The sequence below is a fragment of the Mobula hypostoma genome, chromosome X1 (genome assembly GCF_963921235.1).
Source record: "Mobula hypostoma chromosome X1, sMobHyp1.1, whole genome shotgun sequence".
In the NCBI taxonomy this organism is placed as follows: Eukaryota; Metazoa; Chordata; class Chondrichthyes; order Myliobatiformes; family Myliobatidae; genus Mobula; species Mobula hypostoma.
The window spans coordinates 43,362,124-43,387,028 of NC_086128.1; the positions used below are offsets into that span (position 1 = coordinate 43,362,124).

General features: G+C 40.3%; 1 protein-coding gene across 5 annotated transcripts in view; it reads right to left on the reverse strand.

Moving 5' to 3' along the window:
• LOC134340301 (epsilon-sarcoglycan-like) overlaps window positions 1-24,905 on the reverse strand; it is a 66,504-nt gene that overhangs the window by 36,082 nt on the left and 5,517 nt on the right. For all 5 annotated transcript variants that reach the window (XM_063037368.1, XM_063037371.1, XM_063037367.1 and 2 more), the window contains exons 3-8: window positions 22,942-23,096; window positions 22,454-22,526; window positions 17,738-17,936; window positions 9,160-9,322; window positions 7,434-7,645; window positions 4,523-4,549 (exon numbers count right to left, since the gene is read on the reverse strand). In XM_063037368.1, the coding sequence (XP_062893438.1) occupies window positions 4,523-4,549; window positions 7,434-7,645; window positions 9,160-9,322; window positions 17,738-17,936; window positions 22,454-22,526; window positions 22,942-23,096 (829 nt within the window). The remainder of the gene's footprint in view (window positions 1-4,522; window positions 4,550-7,433; window positions 7,646-9,159; window positions 9,323-17,737; window positions 17,937-22,453; window positions 22,527-22,941; window positions 23,097-24,905) is intronic.

Below are 24,905 nucleotides of genomic sequence, written 5' to 3' on the forward strand. Positions count from 1 at the left end.
AACTGTTCACAATACTCAAGGTGAGGCCTCACCAGTGTCTCACAGAGCCTCAGCATCACATCCCTGCTCTTGTATTCTAGACCTCTTGAAATCAATGCTAAAATAGCATTTGCCTTCCTCATCACCGACTCAATCTACAGGTTAACCTTTAGGGTGTTCTGCACAAGGACTCCCAAGTCACTTTGTATCTCAGATTTTTGGATTTTCACCCCATTTAGAAAATATTCTGCAGAGTTATTTCTACTCCAAGAGTGCATGACCATGCATTTTCCAACATTGTATTTTATTTGTCACTTTCTTGCCCATTCTCCTAATCTGTCTAAGTCCTTCTGCAGCCTACCTGTTTCCTCAGCACTACCTGCTCCTCCACCAACCTTCATATCATCTACATCTTTGGCAACAAAGCCACCTATTCCATCCTCTAAATTATTGATATACAGCATAAAAAGAAGTGGTCCCAACACCGACCCCGGTGGAACACCACTAGTCACTGGCAGCCAAAAAGAAGAGGATCCTTTTAATTCCCCACTTGCTGCCTCCTACCAATCAACCATGCTCTAACCATGCCAATAACTTCTCTGTAATACCATGGGCTCTTAACTTGGTAAGCAGCCTCATGTGTGGCACTTTGTCAAAGGCCTTCTGAAAGTCCAAATATATAACTTCCAGAACATCCCCTTTATCTATCCTACTTGTAATTTGCTCAAAGAATTCCACCAGGGTTTTCCAGCAAGATTTTCCCTAAAGGAAACCATGCTGACTTTATCCTATCTTGTCCTGTGTCACTGAGTACTCCGTAACCTCATCCTTAACAATTGACTCCAACATCTTCCCAACCATTGAGGTCGGGCTAACTGGTCTATAATTTCCTTTCTGTTGCCTTCCTCCTTTCTTAAAGAGTGGAATGACATTTGGAATTTTCCAGTCCTCTGGCACCATGCCAGAGTCCAATGATTTTTGAAAGATCATTTCTAATGCCTCCACAATCACTACCACTACATCTTTTAGAACCCTGGCGTGCAGCTCATCTGGTCCAGGTAACATATGTACCCTTAGGTTTTCCAGCTTTTTGAGCTCCTTCTCCCTTGTAATAGCAACTGCACTCACTTCTCTTCCCTCACACCCTTCAATATCTGGCACACTGCTAGTGTCTTCCACAGTGAAGACCGATTCCAAATACTCATTTAGTTTATCTGCCATCTCCTTGTCCCCATTATTATTTCTCTGGCCTCATTTTCTAGCAGTTCTATATACACTTTCATCACTCTTTTATTTTTTATATACTTGCAAAAGCCTTTACTATCCACTTTGATATTATTTACTAGCTTGCTTTCATATTTCATCTTTTCCCTCCTAATGATTCTTTTAATTGCTCTCTGTAGGGTTTTAAAAGCTTCCCAATCCTTTATCTTCCGTTAAATTTTGCTTTGTTGTATGCCCTCCCTTTTGTTTTTACATTAGCTTTGACTTCCCTTTCAGCCACGGTTGTACTATTTTGCCATTTGGGTATTTCTTTGTTTTTGGAATACATCTTTCCTGCATCTTTCTCATTTTCCCCAGAAACTCACTCCATTGTTGCTCTGCTGACAGCCTTGTCAGCATCTCCTTCCAATTTACTTTGGCCAACTCCTCTCTCATACCACTGTAATTTCCTCTACTCCACTGGAATACTGTTACGTCAGACTTTACCTTCTCCCTATCAAATTTCAAGCTGAACTCAATCATATTGTGATCACTATCTCCTAAGGGTTCTTTTACCTTAAGCTCCCTGATCTCCTCCGGTTCATAACATAACACCCAATCCAGTGTAGTTGATACCCTAGTAGGCTCAATGACAAGCTGCTCTAAAAAGCCATCTCGTAGGTATTCAACAAAATCACTCTCTTGAGATCTATGGCCAACCTGATTTTCCCAATTGGCTGTTGAAATCTCCTATGAGTATCATAACATTGCCCTTTTGACATGCCTTTTCTATTTCCCATTGTAATCTCAGCTATTGTTGGGAGGCCTGTATATAACTACCATCAGTGTCCATTTACCCTTGCAATTTCTTAATTCAATCCAGCATCTTCCAATCTTATGTCACATACTTCTACTGACTTGGTGCCATTTTTTACCAGCAGAGCCACTCCACCCCCTCTGCCTGCCTTCCCCTCCCTCTGTTATAATGTGTAACCTTGGACATTCAGCTCCCAACTACAACTGTTCTTCAGCCATGATTCAGTGATGGTCACAACATCATACCTGACAATCTGTAATAATGCAACAAGGTCATCCACATTATTTCTTATACTCCATGCATTGAGATATAACACTTTGAATGATGTATTTGCTACTCCTTTTGATTCTGCATCCCTAGTGGACTGATACTCACCCTGCTGGCTGCAATTATGTCCTATCATCTGTCTGCCCTTCCTGACAGTCTGACTGCATGTCATCTTTGCTTTTTTACCATCCGTCCTATCCTGAGTCCCTTCACTCCAGTTCCCACCCCCCTGCCAAGTTAGTTTTAACCCTCCCCAGCAGCTCTAACAAACCTGCCTGTGAGAATATTGGTTCTCCTCAGGTTCAGGTTCAACCCGTCACTTTTGAACGGGTCATACCTCCCCCAGAAGAGATCTCAATTATCCTAGAACTGAAGTCCTGCCCCTTGCACCAGCTTCTCAGACACACATTAATCTGCTAAACCATCCTGTTTCTACCTTCACTGGCGGTTGGCACAGGTAGCAATCCAGAAATTACTACCCTGGAGGTCCTGCTTCTCAGCTTTCTACCTAGTTCTCTAAATTCTCTATTCCGGACCTCTTTGCTTTCCCTTCCTAAGTCATAGGTACCAATATGTACAAAGACATCTGGCTGCTCTCCCTCCCTCTCCAAAATGCTGTGGACACAATATGAGAGGTCCCTGACCCTGGCACCTGGGAGGCAACATACCATCCCAGTGTCCCGTTCATGTCCACAGAATCTCCTATCTGTTACCCTGACTGTTGGGCCCCCATTGCTACGGCTCCCTTCTTCTTGTTCTTTCCCTTCTGCACCAAGGACCCATGCTTTGTGCCAGTAACCTGCTCTCCGTGGCATTCCCCTGGGAGGTCTTCCAAAATAGTATCCAAAACAGTGTACTTATTTTTGAGGGGAATGGCCACACGGGTGCTCGGTGCTAACTGCCTAGTCACATTTCCATTTCTCCTGACAGTCACCCAGCTGCTCGCTTCCTGCAAAATTGAGCTGACTACTTCTTGTAACTCTGATTGATTATTTCCTCACTCTCCTGTACAAGCCGAAGGTCATCCAGCTGCTGCTCCAGATCCCTAACACGGTCTTCAAGGAGCTGCAGCTGGATACACTCCATGCAGATGTAGTTCCCTGGGAGACTCTGGGTCTCCCAGGATTCCAACATCCAGCATAAAGAACACACAACAGCCATTTACTACACTAGGTACAGTGTGGCACTTACGATAGATCAAACCACACAAGTGACATACAGCATCCTGTACCTTTATCAATGTTAGCAACCACCACATGCCTCCTAAAGTGTATAGCCAATGAAATGTGAACAGCACGTCATACAGTGAGTATGGAGGGAGTGATGGTGTGAAGTAAGCCCGCTGCCTAAATAACCTCAAAACTGTGTCAATTACCTGGAGGCTTTCTCAAATGAAGCACTATACTGAAATATGATATTCATTTCTTTGGTTCTATTAATAGACCAATGGGAAAAGAGACAATGTTGTTCACCATGGCAACCAATATTTCTGTCACCTGCTTAGCACATGAACCGATGCATTAATTGCTATTTGAATACCAAAAAAGCAGCGAATAATGGAAATCTGAAACAAAATCGGAAAATGCTGGAAAAACTCAACAGGTCCAGCTGCATCTATTGGAAGAGTCAATGTTTAGATCAGAGACACTTCATCAAAACTGAAAAGGAGACAAAGAAGATTGTAAAGCTGCGGGGGGGGGGTGTAGGAGTGGCATAAGGGGGGAAGTAAGTACTATTCTAGATTGAACAGATGCAGAAAAAGTCAAGGTAACAATAAGTTTGTCTGTAGCTAACAGTCCCTGGCACATTCCTGTTGCAAAGATTACATTAGTGGCTATCTTCCACCCTTGTAAATTGGATTTCAAATCCATCACCAACTTTAATATCCTCATGTCTGCCAGAAGCCTTGTAACTAGCATCAATTCTATTGGCTTTCTCAGCTCTGAAAATTGCCACTGGATGGCTCTTTACTGACCACGATCTTGCATACAAAATTCTGGGCATTGGCTTATTAATGATCTGTGACTTTAAAAAAAAACAGCAAATTGCCAACTGCATCCTTTTTACAATTATTCCTCTTCTGATGAATTCCTGTAAATATTCCACATTTAAACATTGGACAATTTCCATTGCGTAAGTATCACACTGTTTTGTACATATGAACACAGTTGTTCCACTGTATTCAAAATACCTATTTCTTTTATCATAAGGTTTATTTTAACTAAAACGCAGAAAGGGGAAAAAATGCCAACTTACTCCGAAGTCTTTGCATCTCGTTTTCCCCTGCAATTAAACAAAACAGTAAGTGTCAAAAGTACTTTGAATAAAGGAAGGGGAAAGTCACGGAGAGCATCAAGTGCAATATTGAAGAATTCAAAGGAGAAACTTATACTAATCAACACATTGAAATCAGTTTAAATTGTAATTAGAATGCAATTTGGTAAATCCAGTCAGACGTGCTTAATTTAACATCAGAAAGGATTCACTCCATCAATTTAACTTCTATCATTCTATTTTAACTGCTTCAAACTAATTCCTTTTCAATCAATATTGCCTTAAAATATTTGTGTGCTATCTTATTTTTGCCTTTCATTGATACCACTTCCTGTTTCCGTCCTTGATTTGAGCCAGATCTTATCTCTACTCAGCTATCCACCTTGAAATTGTGTTAAGAAAAGGTTATTTTGCCTTTGAGGGAAAGGAGATTGGATTAAGAACAAGACCTGTTTGGTTTTGCACCTAGATTTGCTCTGTATCAATTCCATTGAATGTCACAGTACACTGAAGAAGTGCTCATCTTCACAATGCTCATGTTGGAAAAGTAATGCCTCATAAAAAGTTATGAGGAAGGCTGGAAGTAGATTTTCCTATGTTTTCCAGACATTACATGCAAGCACTTTGGCAGGCTGCACAAAACATATAGCTTTTCTTGGTGTTTATCTTGAGAATTCCTTCATGGTCTTCAGAGTCTCCAATATGAATCTTCAACAGCAGAACTTACGTGCAGTTCTCTCTCTCTGATCTGCTGAACTTCATGGTGGACTATTTCTTTGTCCTCTGTGTATCACATACCACATCTTTGCATATGTATTTCTGGGCATTGGTTTATCAACGCTTGACTTTAAGAAAGAATGCATCATTGGGCTAAAAGCTTCGAGAGACAGGAAAAGTTTAGGGAACACAATATTTACTTGGACAATATTGAGTGCAAATTTATAAATCCTGTTTTCACTCAAAATATGCCTTATTTTAACTCAACCTAGAGAGGAAAATATGCAAGGGAGCAAATTATCGAACTAAGTTTTTAACATCACCAAAACTGGCACTGGATTTTAAACTATACTTTCTGGCACAAAACACGTATTGCAACTCAGTTGCTGCTTTTGGGCACCTCAGGAAATGAAGGTTGGAAAATCTTCATAATGGAAAACTAAATTGTCATGGCAGTTCCATATCAAAAAGTAGTTGAAAATCTTCCTTACTATGTGGTAATTTATCTCAATTGCATTTGTCAACCACATAGTGTGTAAACTGGCTGTTGTTACGTTACTATAGTGAAAGGCCACGGAAAGTATTTCATTGGCTATGAAGTGCTTTGTAGTGTTCAAAGGACATGAAAGATGCACATGGTTTCTTTATTGACCGACACTCTTAGACCAGTGGTCCCCAACCTCTGGGCCGCGGACCAATACCGGGCCGCGAAGCATGTGGGGTGCAGTGGTAGCCAGAGCACACCCAGCACATCTTTAAGAGAAAAGCCGAAATAAACAAGCTAATTAATTAGATGCCACCCGGCACATAAATGTCGGCCCAGATCAGAGGCGATTGCCGATTTCACTTGCTCTACGCGATGTTCACTCCTCTTTCCAGGGCGCTGGAGCCTTTAGCTGTTCCATTGTTTGGTCAGTTTAAACGCCAGCCCAGACAGGCTGAAAAGACAGGGCTGTCAGGATCAAGGTGACATGTTGAATCTACAAAAACTTCTAATAAAGTATAGGCGCTGCCGTGCTTTCTTTGTAATGACAGTTACGTGCTGGTCCCTGGATAGATCCTCTGACACTTTTCAGAGAGAGAAACATCGATCCTTAATGCCGAAGAATTTAAAGTTATTGACCCTCTCCACCTCAGTTCCTCTAATGAAGACTGGCTTCTGGGCAGCATCTAATTAATTAGCTTGTTTATTTTGGTTTTTTTCTTAAAGATGTGCTGGGTGTGCTCTGGCTACCGCTGCACCCCTGCATGCTTCGCGGCCCGGTATCGGTCCGCGGCCCTGAAGTTGGGGACCACTGTCTTAGACTATTTAAAAGATTAAAAATAACATTTGAATTATGACTTGTCATCTGAGGCCATGACCTAGAATTTGTTACATGGTGGCACAGATATATTTGGTGAGTATTGAAGCAATTCTGGGCAATTTCTTCTCCATATTCACAGTGGCAACAGGATTAGCCTGGAGGTTAAAGGGCAAGAGGAGTTGGCAACCATCATTTTGAATGGCGGGTTGCTGTCGCTTAGAAGATCAGTGGTGATGATAGTGGTTGTCAAGCAGATAATTGAGGCTTGTGGAGATTGTGAACCTCCACTGAGGATCAGGGTTTGGGTGATCAAGGAATCAAGGCTTTAAATAATTAAAGTTTGGATCAAGGTGTTCACAAGTACTCAGAAGATTGAAGTAGGGGAAGGGTCAGCGATGAGGCATGTGTAAAGGTGCAGATCAAGGGATCAGAGATCAAAATTAGCTTGCTCAATGTTTGAGGTGTTGGGTGAGGCGGTCAGGCCTTGTGTCGGTTAATGAATGGGAGGGAGTTGTCCATCATATTTGGTCTGAGGGGTGGGATTTTGACGAAGAATAGACGTTGAGTGCAGTACTTAACTTATGTGAACTTACTTGAATGTGATCCCATTCCAGTTCCACTTAAAAGCAAACATATCACCACTGGGAATGACTAACAAGAGGAATATATGGACTAATTTCTTGGCACCAGTCCATGGTGAATGAACCTAACAGTGAATTTGCACAACTGGTTCAATTTTTTCAAGAAATGATCAAGCTGATTTCCAGAATGATGCAAAGCAAAGTGGACATGGTCCTTGCCACATTTTCAATTTGTTGAATATTAGCAGAATGCAACAAAATACATTTCTGAGCCCTTAAAACAGAACTTACACTCCCTCTCGCTGGCAACACATTATGTAAGCAAGGATGAGACACAGAATCACTGCAATTACTAAAGGAACTGTAATTGTGACCACATAGTCCAAATAGTAGTCCCTGGTTTCGAGGAAATCTGAAGGTGGACTGTATTCTCCACTATCAGTAAGGATACCATCCCCAGGAACCACATCAGCTTCAGGTAAATCTGGTTTGGATTTATCAATCTGTAAAGAAAAATATAAGGTGGATTATTTGATATATCTGCATATGAATAAATATGTATAAATATATTCTTAACCTATCACTTATTCATAATCCATTCTTTTCTCTAGCTCTTTATTTCAGTCTCTGTACCTAATTTGACTGTGAAGTCTTTCAAAGAGAATATTCACTTTGTGTCACATGCCCATTGCTCACAAAGCCAGCATTTATTGACCTTCCCTAATTGCCCCTGGGTAGGCAGAGGTGCATCAGCTTCTTGAACTACTGGAGTCCTTAGTGTGAAGGTACTCCCACAGAGCTGTTTGGGAGGCAGTTCCAAGATTGAGACCCAAGAATGATGGAAGACCAGTGACATATTTCCAAGTAAGGAAGTTGTGTGACTTGGAGGAGTATGTGAGGATTGGCAATCTCATAACCTGCTGCCCTTCCTTCTTGGTGCACAAGACAGACACTGCAACAAAATTAAGAATAAATATTCAGAGTGGTGGCTGAGGTTCCAATCAAAAAGGGATATTCCTCAGTGGAAATGCTAATGCATTTGATTGTCATAAGTAACTGATTTGAGTAGACTTCCTCTTGTTGGTCACTTGAGCCGTTACAACTTCTTTCGTCCAAGGGGCTTTTGTGGTCAAGTGTTACTTGTTCTGTGGAGGCTTGGAGATCATCAATTTCAGAAGGGTTGTGAATGGAATTGAACTCTGCATTATCATCACTTCTGAATTGCTCCCAGCCGGCAATCTCATTAGTCCTGTTCCCCTAATCCTTATTTCCCTGCAACTCATTTTTTCTCACACATTCCCATCAACTCTTCTTTAATTCTTCTTATTAATCTACACTGAGCAGAAGTTATAACAGTCAATTAGCCTGCTGGTGATATGGGAAGAACATTAAGCACCCAGAAGAAACAGCTCATCAATCAACTGGTTACTTCATCAAGAACTGTCCCCAAGACAGCTCTGGCCTTACCCTCTCAGCGATATTCCATTCGCCTGATTCATCCTCCCACCACAACCTCTTCAACTTAAAGCTAACTTACACTCTCTCTTTCCCAGTTATGGCAAAGGGTCATCAATTTGAAATGTTTCTCTTTCCCTTTCCACAAATGCTGACTGGCCTAGTGTCTGCTTCCAACATTTTCTGTTTTAATTTCAGACCTTCCATATCTGTAGTTTTATGATGTTTATACACTACACGTGCTTGTGCAGAACCCTGATGTTGTGATAATCAGCTGAGAACAACATGCGCGTCACCAAATCTCAAACCATTTTTTCAATGATTATGGTGCTATTTCTTCAATGCTCATTGCAAAATTTTGTCAACTAGGTACAGAAGACAGCTTTCCCTCACATTTTTCTGCTCAAACTTTCATACAACTAAACTTGGTAAGCGTTTTTTCTCAGAATTGTTCAGAATTCAAATGAGAGCTACGATTTGCCATACAAAGTAAGTATTTGTGTGCTTTTGTATTCTTATTACTAATTTTTACAAAATATTGCTCTACAATAATAAAACCTACCAATAAAATATTGCACCAATCAATAATAAACTGAGGACTAAATGCGTCTTCACAGTTGATGGGTCCCACTTGTTCATCTTGTTCATTGCACTGCTCGCCATGAAGTACTTCTTCCTCCAGGCAAGAAGGGAAGGGAATATTGGAACCAACTTTTATATACACACTGTAAAACAAGCATATCGTGATACATATATTTTTCTTCTTTATTTGTAATTTATTTTTTATTGAAGTTCATCATCAAACAAACATTTCCATAAGATGTATTTCAGATATTGTATATTTATATCGTATAGTCATATACTGTATGCTACAAATCTCCACATAATATTTATCCGAGGTATACACTTATAGAAAAGAGAGGAAAGAAAGAACAAGCAAAAGGAGAAAATCATGTACAAGTAGGGAGTGATCTTTATTTTTTACAACATGTTCATTGATTTGTGAGAATAAAATCAGGCCTATGAGGTGCTATGTAGTTAAACCATTTTTCCCAGTATGAATCAAATTGTTCCAATTTATGATTAACAGATGTTGTTATCTTCTCCATTTTGTAAATGTCCATTGTAATTTCCATCCATGCATTTAAAGTTGGGCTCTCCTGTGATAACCATTTCCTGGTAAGAGTCTTTTTACCAGCCACCAGTAGTATATTTATTAAATATTTATCTCTTTTCAACCATTCTTGAGGTACATACCCAAAATATATGGTCTTACATTATGGTATTTCACATTTAAAGACTTCTTGTAGGGCATTGTGTATCCCACTCAATAGTCTTTGATAAGGGGGCATTCCCAGAAAATATGATATTACACCCTCTCAGAAATCCCATTATGATAGTAACCTCCCTGTTTGCTGGGGAAATTGTGGAAATCAAGATACGTATATTTTTCAATGATATATATTTCCCTTAGAAGTACAAAGCAGGTGAAAATGAAACCACATTTATGATCTCCAAAGCACAAGCAAAATTTGAGGGCATTTAGTAAGAACCTTGGGATTTTTCTATTATGTGTAAACAGTTATGCTTTAGGCAGTTTTCCAAGGCAACTAGATGCTGTTGCTGTTATTTTAGGGTGAAACAAAATATCAGACATCCAGGAATATTGAACTGCACAAAAATAAATAACTATTGATGTTTTAACCAGAGTGCAGAGGGCCCAGAATGAATTCCGCTCAATGGCAACCACCTATCAGGGCATTCATGGATGACCTCACAGTCACCACAGAATCAGTCCCAGGCTGCCAGAGGATTCTGCAAGGGCTCGAAAAGCTGGTGGAGTGGGCCCGGATGCGTTACAAACCTGCCAAATCAAGATCGATGGTGCTGAGGAAAGGGAAGGTGGAGAACAAGTTCTGGTTCAGCATCGCAGGCACAGCCATCCCAACCATCACAGAAAAGCCAGTCAAGAGCTTAGGCAAAGTTTTTGACAGCTCTTTAAGGGACACAACATCCATTCAGGCAACCTGCACCAAGTTGGATGGCTGGCTGAAATCTGTGGACAGGTCTGGCCTACCTGGGAAGTTTAAAGCCTGGGTGTATCAGCATGGCATTCTTCCCAGAATCCTGTGGCCCCTCCTCATCTATGCAGTTCCGATCTCGACAGTCGAACCCTTAGAGAGGAGGGTTAGCAACCACCTCAGGAGATGGCTGGGGCTGCCAAAGAGCCTGAGCAGCATCGCACTCTATGGACACCACAACAAACTACAACTCCTTGGAGGAAGAATTCAAGGTAACAAGAGCCAGAGAAGTGCTACAGTATCGGGACTCAAGTGACCCGAAGGTGGCTAGAGCAGGGATCCAAGTGAGGACTGGCAGGAAGTGGAGGGCAGAGGAAGCTGTTCAGGAGGCAGAGGCGAGGCTGCGTCACAGGAGGCTGGTGGGAGTGGTCACACGAGGCCGAGCTGGACTAGGATCCTTTCCAACTCCCCAAATGGACACCAGAAGGAAGGAAAGGCATTGTCTAGTTCAGGAGGAGGTGAGAGCAGTAGTGGAGGAGATGAGAGCCTGCAAGGCGGTGGGAATGAAGCAACAGGGAGCTTGGACAAGATGGGAGAATGCGGTTGAGAGGAAAGTGACCTGGGCTGAGCTTTGGAAAGCCGAACCACACCACATCCAATTTCTCATCCAGGCAGTGTACGATGTGCTTCCTTCCCATCAAACCTGCACACATGGGGTAAGGCGGAGTCATCTGCATGCCCACTGTGCTCCAAGTGAGGAACCCTGGAGCACATCCTCAGCGGCTGCGCAAGGGCACTTGGTGAGGGACGGTACAGGTGGAGGCGTGATCAGGTCCTGAAGACCATCGCTGAAGCCGTCAGCGCAGGAATTGAGTGGGTGAAGCGGTCCCGACCCTCCAAGCAGACCATTGCCTTTGTCAGAGCTGGGGAGCAGCCAATACCTGCCAAAAGAACATCTGCAGGCATTCTGACCTCTGCAAGGGACTGGCAGCTGTTGGTGGACCTCGAACGGCAGCTGAAGTTCCCCAACCATATCGCAGCCACCACCCTGCGACCAGACATTGTCCTTGTGTCTGAGTCTACTAAGCAAGTGGTGCTGCTGGAGCTGACAGTCCCATGGGAAGATAACTTGGAGGAGACCTTTGAAAGGAAGCTCTCCAAGTATGCAGGACTGGTCAGCAACTGTCAGCAGGCTGGATGGAGAGCGAGGTGTCTCCCAGTGGAGGTTGGTTGTAGGGGATTCATAGCCCGTTCTTTAGTTAGAGCCTTCAGCATTTTGGACATCGAGGGAGAGAGGAAGAGGAGAGCCATCCGCAGTACCACCGATGCAGCAGAGAGGGCCTCAAGATGGCTGTGGCTCAAAAGAGGGGAGCCATGGAGTCATAAGTAGCTAGCCATCTGGACACAAGCTGGGGTCTGATCAGCCCCGGCTGGGTCACCTGACGGAGGTTGTATGGTGTTGAAAGACCTGAAACACCCGATGATTCCAGGAACATCACTGAAGATGTATCCAGAAGCATCAGTAGGTGTATGTACACAGTATGATCTATTTATTTGTTCAGGAGTTGTAGATGATGATAGCAGAGATAGTTTGTTATCTTTTCATAGTTCCTTATGCCACAGTGGTTTGTTAAACCTCTTGAAACAATAGTCAACACATTGGTGGGTCTGGAGTCAGACGGAGACATAACTGGGTGAGAAAAGCACTGTTCTACCCCTGGGATTAGTGTGGGTAAATGCTTGAATTTCCATGTAGTCTCAGTGGGACAAAGGACCTGCTTCTGTGCTTGTTGACTCTGTGATCTCAATATTCTAATCGGTGTTCCCTGCCCACCATTACTCGTCCTATCCTACTATGGACTTTTTAGTTAATTACCTCAGTCTTAGTTCCCAAGCTGCTGTGATGGGAATTTAACTCATATCTATGGACCAATCATTGAGATGCTGGGCTAGTTATCCAAGTTAACTGTGATAATACTGAAATCTTGTCTCTCCACTCAGTCCTACTGCAGGGTTTCAAACTGAAACATTGATATTTCCTTCACCAGCCCCTCCCCCTGCCCTCACAGATGCTGCTCAACTTGTTGAGTTCCTCCCAGTAGATCGTCCGTTCCTGGCATAGAAGCATATCCATCAAGCAACAATTCTCTTTAGGTTCCATTTTATCTTCTTAACACTCCCAACAAAACCGCCAGGTTGTTCCATTTACCTGCACACCAGGGGCAATTTATAGAGGGCAATTAACTTATCAACTCACATGCCTTTGAGATGTGGGAGGAAATTGGAGATCTTGGGGAAACCCACTCCGAAACAGGGAGAATATACAAACTCAACACACAGCAATGGACATCAGGATTGAACCTACATTGCTGCAGCAGTGAGGAGGCAGGTCTAGTAGCTATCTCACTGTGCCACCCATGGTCATCCAGAAACAAGCAAATGGAGCAATTGAACAAACTGATTAAAGTGGAGTTTGTTTTGTTTTGGCATGGATCTAAAAGTAATTGTTTGAATTTATTTCATAGAATATAGAACAGTATAGCACAAGAACAAACCCTTTGGCCCACACTGTTGTGCCAAACCAATAAAGATAATGACAAAATTAAACTAATCCCTTCAGCCAAAACAAAACAAACTCCATTTTAATCAGTTTGTTCAATTGCTCCATTTTTAGGCCCTGGAATTACTGTAATTCTGGGCAGGATCTTTATACTTGTTTGGGCTGGCAGAGATTTTGAAAGATTTAAAAATTGACTGGGCAATTATTATTAATTTTTTGTGAGCTCAGATGGGAAATGTGGGTTTTGAATATTCTTTTCAGTTTGCAACGTCAATGAGCTGGTTATTCAAAGAAATTAAATTTGACAAATTAATATGTAGAATACATTTTCTTTTATATGTGTGCCACCTGCTGGTGTTGAAAGTGATATCATTAAGGAAAACTTGCAAAATTCTCCCTGTCTCAAGAAAATTCATACAAATTTCATGGCCTCCCTGAAGGCTGGGAGAATTTCAGTTAGCAATAGTATCCATACCTGAGTTTGTGTCAATGAATTACCTTTGTAAATTTTCAGTATTTAATTCTGCATTGTGAATTTCAATAAAAAAACAAAATAATTCAGAGTTGGCATTGGTAGAGGTCATCCCGCAAAACACAAAGGAAGCCAGAAGAAGTAATGCCGACTTGGACGTGGTATTTAGCACCATAGAGAAACATAGAAAACATACAGCACAATTCAGGCTCTTCGGCCCACAAAGCCGTGTCGAACATGTCCTTACCTTAGAAATTAGCTAGAAATTATTTAATAATGATCTAAAGATAAACATTCCTGGGAAGAGTTACAGGGTAAATTTGGCTTTCAGGATCAGACAAGAAGATAAACTATGACAGAACAATGTTACCTCAAAATATTCCTTTCATGTGAACTTCTATAATGAAGACAACTGACCTTGACTCCATACTTACATGAGACAGGAAGGGCATTTGAGTGTGGGACCTTCAACCTTAAAGCAATTCCATGACAGTAAGTAAGATGCCATGAATGCATGTCATGCAGGCTGAACTAAAATCTCTTTTTACCCCAACAGTTGCTGTTTGTTCTGCTGAGTATTTCTACCATTTTATCTTCTATTTCTCATATCCGCAGATTAAATTTAATGTTGGCAACTCTTTTAAAGCACCTTGTGTCCAAGATCTTGACCAATACTGAATGAAGCTAATGGATGCCAGTAGCCTAGATAACATCATACATTCCACTGTTTAAAGTAATCCTTTAACAAAATTCCATGCACTCAGTCTACTAAGTGAGATCTTTTTTCTCTCTCTCCAGATAGATGTTTGGCTGAACAAGGAACAAACTTCATTACTGAGAAATAACATTTGAAACTGTATATTAATTGGCTACAGGGACCATTGCACTTCACCGTTTTTCCATAATCTGGGTAAAACCCACAATGAAGTCATCTGCTAGTTTGTCAATAAAACATAAATGTATGTTGGTATAAGGATTATACCTGAGAAACACACTCAAAATGCTGGAGGAACTCAGCAGGTCAGGCAGCATCTATGGAAAAAAGTACAGTCAATGTTTCGGGCTGAGACCCTTTGGCAGGACTGGAGGAAAAAAAAAGATAAGAAGTAGATTTAAAAGGTATACCTGAGAAAATGGGTTGAAAATAAATTTGCAGTGTTGGGCTAATGAACACATCCCTAGCAGGGTGTCCTTTAATGCATTTGTGCATTACATAGAAATACATAGTAATTACACAGAAATAGCCTATGAACCACTCTGGATATTTATACAACCCTTAAACCTCATCTTCCCTTGTTTTGTCCAACACCATCAATAGAGCTTTCCATTCCTTTCTCCCTCATATACATTTACAACTCTCTTTAAATGCTCTTACCATCCAACCACTTTCTTCACAACTATCTTTCTCTTAATTTTCCATTGGATTTATTGACAAGCTTTCAATTCATCCATTAGGGAAATATATATTTTTTTAAATAAAGAAAGCCATTCACTCTAAAACAATCATTATGTTTCTCTTTTCACAGATGTTGTCTGATCTTTGGAATTTTTCCAGCATTTTTGGCTCTTATTTCAGATTTTTAGCATCTGCAGTTGTTTTGATTTTCATGATCTTTCCCTTTATTCATCTGATTACATGCATTAAAATAGTTACAATTTTTCAGTTCTTTTAGTAAATTCTTCCCAGTTATCAAAATTATTATAATGCTGAATTTGGTTCTGCCAGAGCATAGTGTTTGAAACAGTTTCCCCTCCCCCCACGAAGGCAGAGCAATGAAAAGATGAAAAAAAAAACCAACTGTATGGATCACACTGTACCTGTAACTGGTTGAGCTATGGAACAGAATGCTGAGTAATCCTTTGCAAAGTGTGTTGCTTCTTTTTGCACTGGGTAGATTTCCTCAGAGATACTCCTATTCAGTTGCCAAACACAACTGACAGTCAACACTGCAAGGAGTTTGTACATTCTTCCAGGACTGCATGGGTTTCCTCTGGGCCCTCTGGTTTCCTCTGGGCCCTCTGGTTTCCTCTCACATTCCAAAGTCATATAGATGGGGTTAGTGAACTGTGGGCATGTCATGTTAGTGTCAGGAGAGTGATGACACTTGAAGGTTGTCCAGCACAATCCTCGCTGATTTGATTTGATTCAACACAAATGCCACATTTCACTGTATGTTTCGATGTACATGTAACAAATAGAGCTAATCTTAATCTCAGCTGTTATGGCAGTTAATTCACATTGTTTTCCAGGGATTGTGTAGCAATTCCATTGGGAAGTACAACAGAACCCTTGAGGAATTTGACTCTTCAAAGTTTTGACGCATTAAAAATATTTGAAAGTAGTAAACTAATAATACACTTTATTTCATCATTGATACAGACACAATCATAAAAATGTATACCACAGAAATGAACCCTTCAACCGATCTGTCCATTGCTATCTTTTTGCCCATCTACACTAATCCAATTTACCACATTTGGTCTGTCTCCTTCCGTGCCTTGCTTCTAAAACAGTGATTGTATCTGATTCCATCACCACACCCCCCCCTTGGCAGAACGTTAAAAAAAAATTTCCCATCACATCTCCTTTAAAATTCCTTCCTCTCAGCTTAAACTTGTGTTGATATTTACATACCAGTTGATAATGCAATCAAGCCATATTGTTTCAGTGTAAATAATACTCTTGAGATAGATTAGCATCATTCTGTATATATCTATTTACTTGATGGACACAAAAAACAGTTTATTTCCACCGAGGGATAAAGCACTATGACTGCTATCAGTATCAGTCACCCAGCTGCAGAATGGGAATTTTGAATGAATATGTGCTATGTTTGAATAGCCAGATCCAATACATGTTTAATCCTCAACAGTAACTGGGTTCTTCACACAGGTTATTGTTGCCATGGCAAAATTTGTTCTCTGCCAGATTCCATTCTGTACTTGAAAGTGTCTCATGATTGCAACAAATTAAAAATAGTCACTATGTACTGCGATAATTCTCGGAGCTATTACCCATAATAAAAAATATAATGCAATATATTTCCACTCATTTGCTTCTTGTATGGCTATCTATATAAATAGTGAACTTTCAAATTACTGGTTAGGTTTGATGCAATTTCTTATTTAGCTAAGGAACCAGCCTCTAATTGGAAATAACAATTCAATATTTGTTGAGAGGTGTGTTAACATAAAACTTAACTTTTAGTGCACACTCTTCCTTCAAAATATCATTCTCTGCAGTGCTACAAACACTGACAGAATGTGTCGGTTTGGAGAAAGATTTTGTATATAACTCTGTTTACTATTTATTCTGGCATTTTATGGCAAAGGCATGATTTAAAATAAGTCAGTCACAACATAAATTAAGTAGCTTGTAGGAATAAATCATTGAATTGTTACAGACCAGGAATCTGTTCATCCCATCAAGTATATGCTGCCTATTCCCTCTTTCTTTCCTAATAGATTTATAAGTTATTCTCCCTCAAGGTCTCTCTCAATTTTTGGAAGATCTAATTGATTCTATTTCAAAGTTCAAATTTCAAAGTAAAATTTATTATCAGAGTACATACATGTCACAACATACACCCCTAACTGTAAGCAATGGATAAGCAAGGGATTGCACAAAACAAAGTACTGACTGTTCCAATAATTTTGACCATTCAGGAAACCCTTTCCCCTTTCAGTTGCTATACTGATACACAGGACGTCATAGCATAGTGGACTAGGAATGATAAGCTTGGACAAATGTCTCAGAGACACAAGTTCAGTGTTCAGTAAGTCTTTTAAATAAATCAACTGGACATAGGTCATTAAGACTTCATTCCTTCACAAAGACCCTGTTGGGAAGGACACCAGTTCTAGAGCAATTTGGCAGCTTCTTAATTATTAGGAAAGAAGAATGTTCTATTAAAGGGACAATAACTGTTCTATTCAAAGGCAGTTAGGGCAGGGCAATTACTACTGAACAATAGTTGTTTAGTTCAAGGGCAATCTTTCATTGTTCTTAGTGCCTCTTAATCCAAAAGTAAATACATACAGATAAGCACTTCTCCAACTTCACCTACAATTGAATATGATTTCTTACCCCTCTTTCCTTCCTGGGAGAGGCAGTGGAACGCGACCTCCTCTGTCCAGTGCCGAGGTGATGTTGATCATGGTCAAATGATTTGAACCCCAAATGGTTGACACTCTGTCCTGGAAATACTGTTGCATTTCCAAGGGCAATACTTCATCCACATTTCTGTTTTTCACATAGAACTCAACATGGTAGGGCAATGTCAAGCCTGCAGCAAAAAACAGTATTAATTTAACTAAAACTGTAAATGTAAAATCCCCCTATGTACATTAGAAACAGAGGTATATTGCCTCATAGTCTATGCTTTGGCAAAACAGCTCTGCCCAGAGCGTAAAAAACCATTAAACTTGTGCAGAAAATTTGGCTCATATCCCCCTAATCCTTCCCTTTCCATGTATCTATCTAAATGACTTTTAAATGTTCCCCCTCCCCACAACTTCCTCTGATAGGTTGCTCCAAATACCCACCACCACCCATATGGAAAAAATTGCCTCTCGGGTGCTCTTTAAATCTTTCTTCTCTCATCTTAAACCTATGTCTTCTCGTTTTAGATTCCCCTACACTGGAAAAGCAACTGTGACTATTCACCCTATCTCTGCCCCTCATGAACTCTGTAAGGTTACCTTTCATTCTCCTACACTCCACGGGAAACAGTCGAGTCTCTCTTTATAACTCAAGTTATCTTGTCCTGGCAACATCCTTGTGAATGCTCCAAATAACCAGATAACAAGTCAAGAGTAAAGAGGGTTGATAGGTGACCAGATGGTGAAGAGATATTGGCTTTGTTCTTCTTTTTCTTTTAATTGAATCTTTGGTGAAAATATTTCTGAGCTTCTCTAAAAGTGTGACCTTAGTTGGCCAGATTAACCCTCTGTTTCCTTTGCCTCACACATGCATGATTGTACTGCTAATTACAGAGAGCATTCATTTCTTGATTTCACTGCCAGTGTTAATTTTTCTACTAATTGTTTTGGAGTACGTGTCATTAGTTGACAGATAACTTTCTTCAAATTCATACAATCAGTTCACATTCTAAAATTTAAACAGATAAACTGAATAGAAAAAAATAAATTCCAGTTGAAATCTAAGCAAAGTGATATACTTTAGTTAATGTATGTAGTTTATTTAAGAAGATCAATACTATGAATCTTCTCCCAACCCTGACCCATCCTTCGAACTCCAACCTCTCCTGAGGGCAATCTTCCATATGTTTATTTAATTGTTTAGTGGTAAGAATCAAAATAAAATGTGCCTTCCAAAGGAATTAACTTATGAAAAATAGCTAACTTACTTTGCAATTACTTGACAAAGAGCAATGAAGAGCATGATTAGTAGATGGAAACTCAGAGCTCACTGATGATTTGATGTGGCTTCATGGCCACATTCTCAAAATAATTTCCTCACTTGGTTCCTTAAGGTTGTCATAGCCAGGGGTGGTAATGGAGGGATTGTCTACAGAGTCTTTGTGGGTGGAAGTTAGGAACAGGGAGGGGTCAATAACTTGATTGGGTGTTTTTTATAGACCACCCAATAGTAACAGGGACATTGAGGAGCAGATAGGGAGACAGATTCTGGAAAGGTGTAATAATAACAGGGTTGTCGTGGTGGGAGACTTTTATTTCCCAAATATTGATTGGCATGTCCCTAGGGTGAGGGGTTTAGATGGGGTGGAGTTTGTTAGGTGTGTTCAGGAAGGTTTCTTGACACAATATGTAGATTATCCTACAAGAGGTGAGGCTGTACTTGATCTGGTATTGGGAAATTAACCTGGTCAGGTGTCAGATCTTACAGTGGGAGAGCATTTTGGAGATAGTGATCACAATTCTATCTCCTTTACCATAGCATTGGAGAGGGATAGGAAGAGACAAGTTAGGAAAGTGTGTAATTGGAGTAAAGGGAAATATGAGGCTTTCAGGCAGGAACTTGGAAGCATAAATTGAGAACAGATGTTCTCAGGGAAATGTACATAAGAAATGTGGCAAGTGTTCCAGGGATATTTGCGTGGAGTTCTGCATAGGTACATTCCAATAAGATGGGGAAAGGATAGTAGGGTACAGGAACCATGGTGTACAAAGGCTGTTATAAATCTAGTCAAGAAGTAAAGAAGAGCTTTTGAGCAGTTCAAAAAACTAGGTAATTATGGAGATCTAGAAAATAATAAGGCTAGCAGGAAGGAGTTTAAGAATGAAATTAGGAGAGTCAGAAGGCACCATGAGAAGGCCTTAGCAGACAAGATTAAGGAAAACCCCAAGGCATTCTACAAGTATGTGAAGAGCAAGAGGATAAGACGTGAGAGAATAGGACCCATCAAGTGTGACAGTGGAGAAGTGTGCATGGAACTGGAGGAGATAGCAGTGGTACTTAATGAGTACTTTGATTCAGTATTCACTATGGAAAAGGATCTTGTCAATTGTAGGGATGACTTACATCGGACTGAAAAGCTTGAGCACATAGATATTAAGAAAGAGGATGTGATAGAGCTTTTGGAATGCATCAAGTTGGATAAGTCACCGGGTCTGGACGAGATGTACCCCAGGCTACTGTGGGAGGCGAGGCAGGAGATTGCTGAGCCTCTGGTGATGATCTCTGCATCATCAATGGGGACGGGAGAGGTTCCGGAGGATTGGAGGGTTGCGGATGTTGTTCCATTATTCAAGAAAGGGAGTAGAGATAGCCCAGGAAATTATAGACCAGTGAGTCTTACTTCAGCGGTTGGTAAGTTGATGGAGAAGATCCTGAGAGGCAGGATTTATGAACATTTGGAGAGGCATGATATGATTTGGAATAGTCAGCATGGCTTTGTCAAAGGCAGATTGTGCCTTATAAGCCTGACTGAATTTTTTGAGGATGTGACTAAACACATTGATGTTGCCTGGATTGGGAAGCATGCCTAACAAGAACAGGTTGAGTGAACCCGGCCTTTTTTCCTTGGAGCGACGGAGGATGAGAGGGGCCTGATAGAGGTGTGTAAGATGATGAGAGGCATTGATCATGTGGGTAGACAGAGGCTTTTCCCCAGGGCTGAAATGGCTAGTACTAGAGGGCACAGTTTTAAGGTGCTTGAAAGTAGGTACAGAGGAGATGTCAGGGGTAATTTTTTTTACGCAGAGAATGGTGAGTTCGTGGAATGGGCTGCCGGTGACAGTGGTGGAGGCGGATACGATAGGGTCTTTTAAGAGACTCGTGGATAGGTACATGGAGATTAGAAAAACAGAGGGCTATGGGTAACCCTAGGTAATTTCTAAGGTAATAACATGTTCGACACAGCCTTGTGGGCCGAAGGGCCTGTATTGTGTTGTAGGTTTTCTATGTTTCTATGTTTTATCTATTAAATGCTTCCCAACTAGCTTCTGACAACGAAGTCCAGCTCCTGGCCTTCACATGTGGCTACTAAGCCTGGTGGAACTGTTTCTACAGAGAGGAGAAGGGACAAAGGTGGGCTAGTGGCACTTAAAACCATTTGCTTTGGGCATACGGAGCTCATTTCGGAGAAGGAAAGCTCTGATCGCCACCCTCTGCTGTTGTGCACTATACCCACACCAGGGGAAGGCTTCGGGAATAAACTCTGAGGGCAAAATCCAGAGTTAAGGCAGTCCTACACTGAGTTCAACACTGACTGGCAACTCCTGTGATGCCACTGGTGTCAATTATTGCATGACTTTGTTCAGAAACTTGACTAACAACAAAGATGCATAATGTATGTACCATGTAAAAATCTAAAAGAACGTGTTGGTTTCTGGAAAAGAATAAATAGAAATTGTAGCACAGTTGGTAGCGTTCTTTTCTCTGAGTTTAAATTTCCCTCCAAAGACTTGAGCACTAAATGTCAAGCACGTTGAGGGAGTGCCACATAGTCAGAGGTGCTTTTTTTGGATGAGACATGATTCCAAGGCCCCATATGTTTACATATGTCATGTAAAATAACTCGTGGCAATAATTCACAAGATAACAAGGGAAATATTCCCAATATTCTGGCTAATATTTTGCTCTCAATCAACATTTCTAAAAACAAGTTCCTTTGTCATTATCCAGTTGCTGTTTATGTTCATTTCCTCTGTACAAATTGGCTCTTGCTCTTCCTACATTGCAGCAATGACCAGACATTGTTCAAGAAGACCACACTTTAAGAAGTGTTTTTTTTTGTCTTTATCAGGTGGTTAATAAAAAAAATATGTACCTAATAAAGTGACCAGTGAGTGCATGATTGTGGTCATCTGCTGCTGTAGCCCATCCACTTAAAAATGCTCTTCTGCACACCACTGTTGTAACGTGTGGTTATTTGAGTTACTGTTGTCTTCCTGCCAGCTTGAACCAGTCTGGACTCATTTTTCTGACCTTTCTCATTGATAAGGCATTTTCACCTGCAGAACTGCTGTTCATGGGATTTTTTTGTTTTTGTTTTTTGCACCATTCTCTGTAAACTCTAGATATTAGTAGTTTCTGAGATACTCAAACCACCCAGACTGGCACCAACAATCATTCCACTATCAAAGTCACTTACATTACACTTCTTCCCCATTCTGATGTTTGGTCTGACAGCAAATGAACCTCTTGACCATGTCTGCATGCTTTTTTGCTTTGAGATGCTGCCACGTGATTGGTGATTAGATATTTGGATTAACAAGCAGGTGTACAGATGTACCTAATAAAGTGGCCACTGAGTGTATGTTTCAATTCAATCAGCCTGTACTCCTGAAGCAAACAATTTATGTTGTGGGATCTTACCTATTGGTTCTTCAACATTAATGACAATGTCTTGCCTTGTTGTCTCAAATGTCTTCCTATTAACAGCAGTAACCTAAATTAATGAGATGTAGAATTACATCTCAAACTTTATGTATGCATCGGTCAGTACAAAGTCAAAATATTTTCAAACCTTAACTAGACATTAACAATACTTTTTATGTCAATAAAGGTTGAATATTACTTTAAATAGAAATAATCAAAATGACATCAGTATAAGAATATGCATGGATCTCTCACTTTAATCCTACACAAAGGATATCAATAAATGAATTTAGGTCAAGAACAATTCAGTACTGTAGTTGGAGCGTAACAGACTTATTACAGAATATAATGATAGTACTCTGGAATTCTAAATAGAAAGTTGATTATAAGTACAGCATATATTCACTGTGAATATTACTCAAACAAGTATATAATACTATCAGAATATTAAAATATATCTGTTGGATATAGAAAAATCATTATACTTCAATTATTTTCTGTCCAACATCTCTCTTAGTTGGTGTTCCATAAAGAATTCCATCATGGTATGCGGTGCGTTGAATAAAACGAAGCCAGCGAGGACGATCAGGGTGGTCATGTAAGTTGGTGCTGAAAGTGATGGGGGTACTGGTTACTATACCTAAAGTAGAGAGCAGAGGTTGAATAACGAAAGAAGTGGCAATTTTTTATGGGTTTTATGGGTTTTATTTTTTACAGTTTTTATGAAAGCTTGATCACCTGCAACGTTAGGTAGGGATACAAGAGATTGCAGGCGCTGGAACCTGGAGCAAAAAACAGCCCTCTGGAGAAACTCAGCAGCTCAGGCAGCATCTGCGGAGGGAATTGGACAGTCTATGTGGCAGTCCAGAAGAAGGGTTTTGACTCAAAATGTTGACTGTTCATTTCCCTCCACAGGTACTGCCTGACCCACTGAGTTCCTCCAACAGATAGTTTTTTTTTGAAATTATTTCCATCTGTTAATATTATGACTGCCTCCCTAGCATTTCCTCCCACTTCAATTTTTATTTCTAATGGGTGAGGTTTTACTGTTCCCAAAATAATAATTGTAAAATGTCCAATGCATATGTGGAATGAGCAGTGCATTTGTTCCAACATGCCCATGCTAGAATTTATGCTCCCCATGACCCTCATCTCACATCACTTCATCCAGCTCTGTCCACATTTCCTTTTATTTCCTTCTCCCTCATGTTATTCAAACTTTTTCAAATCTCACTTGGTTATCTTTTGCACATTTTCACCACTCTGAGAGTAAGGAACTTCCTTCGGAATCATCTGGGAATTTATTCAGGATTACCTCACATTTATGGCAAATGATTCCGATTTGACAATCTGAAAGCAAAAGTCATTTCTATTTCAAATTCAAATAAGTAAATTGAAAAATACAAGTGGCCTATGTCCTTCATGCAAGATCTATGCCTGCAAAGAGAAATGAAACCATTCCATCTCAACTGCTGGAAGTCCTATTTTTCAAAGGGGTTTCTGTAAACAGAGCACACTGGTGGACTACAGTACATGAAAGCTTGTTTCAGCTTACTATGGGTAATGCCTCAGAAGAACTGAGCCATGAAATAACGTACTTTTATTTATTATAGGCCAAGGAAAGAATCAAATATCACTATTGATAGATAGGTATCATCTTCTATGATTCTCCAAGAAGTCTGCAGCACAGGGCATGCATGAGGAGTAGCAATAATAGTTTGCTTCAGCAAGAACTTTGACTGGACCACCCTACTCCCACCTTGACTCTGCTAAGGAAACTAAATTGTATGGATGGAAAGCTATCTTTCAAGATTCTGCTGCAACATTACAGTACCTTGACTTCAGCAGCCTTCAAGTAGTAGCTATGTAATGGGCGAATAAAGCTAAACCCATGCTTTGATCTTGTTTCTTCTTCAGTTTGACCTCCCAAAATCCTACTAGGTTATTCTTTCAGATTTAACAAAAATTTAATTTGAGACTTTTCAAAGGCCTTGTAATTATGTTATCTTCTGATTGTCCTTTCCTCTAATTGTCCACATTCATTACGTCTGAGCTTTTTCAAGTTTCTCATACCATCCCTCGGGAAGGCTCCTGTGAATAACCACAGAAGTCTACTTATACTGGAGAACAGAATGTTAATTATATTTTACTCTTGATTTATGATTTACTCATAAACTTAGCTGTTTGGAACAATCTTGAAAACATAAACCACTCAAAAGTCTCAGAAGAGACAGGCTCAAATTCTCAGAAAATTTTATTCTAAAAATTGAGCATTGAAACCCAGGATTTTTTTTTTGCAAAAGTGCAAATACAGATAGAAACCAAATTCATATCATGTTACCATCTTCCAGAGCTAGATCTTATTCAAAATACAATTCTTTATTTTTACAACAGAACAAGGCTACCATATGTAAATATTGCTTAGGACTGTAAACATTTGATTGATATT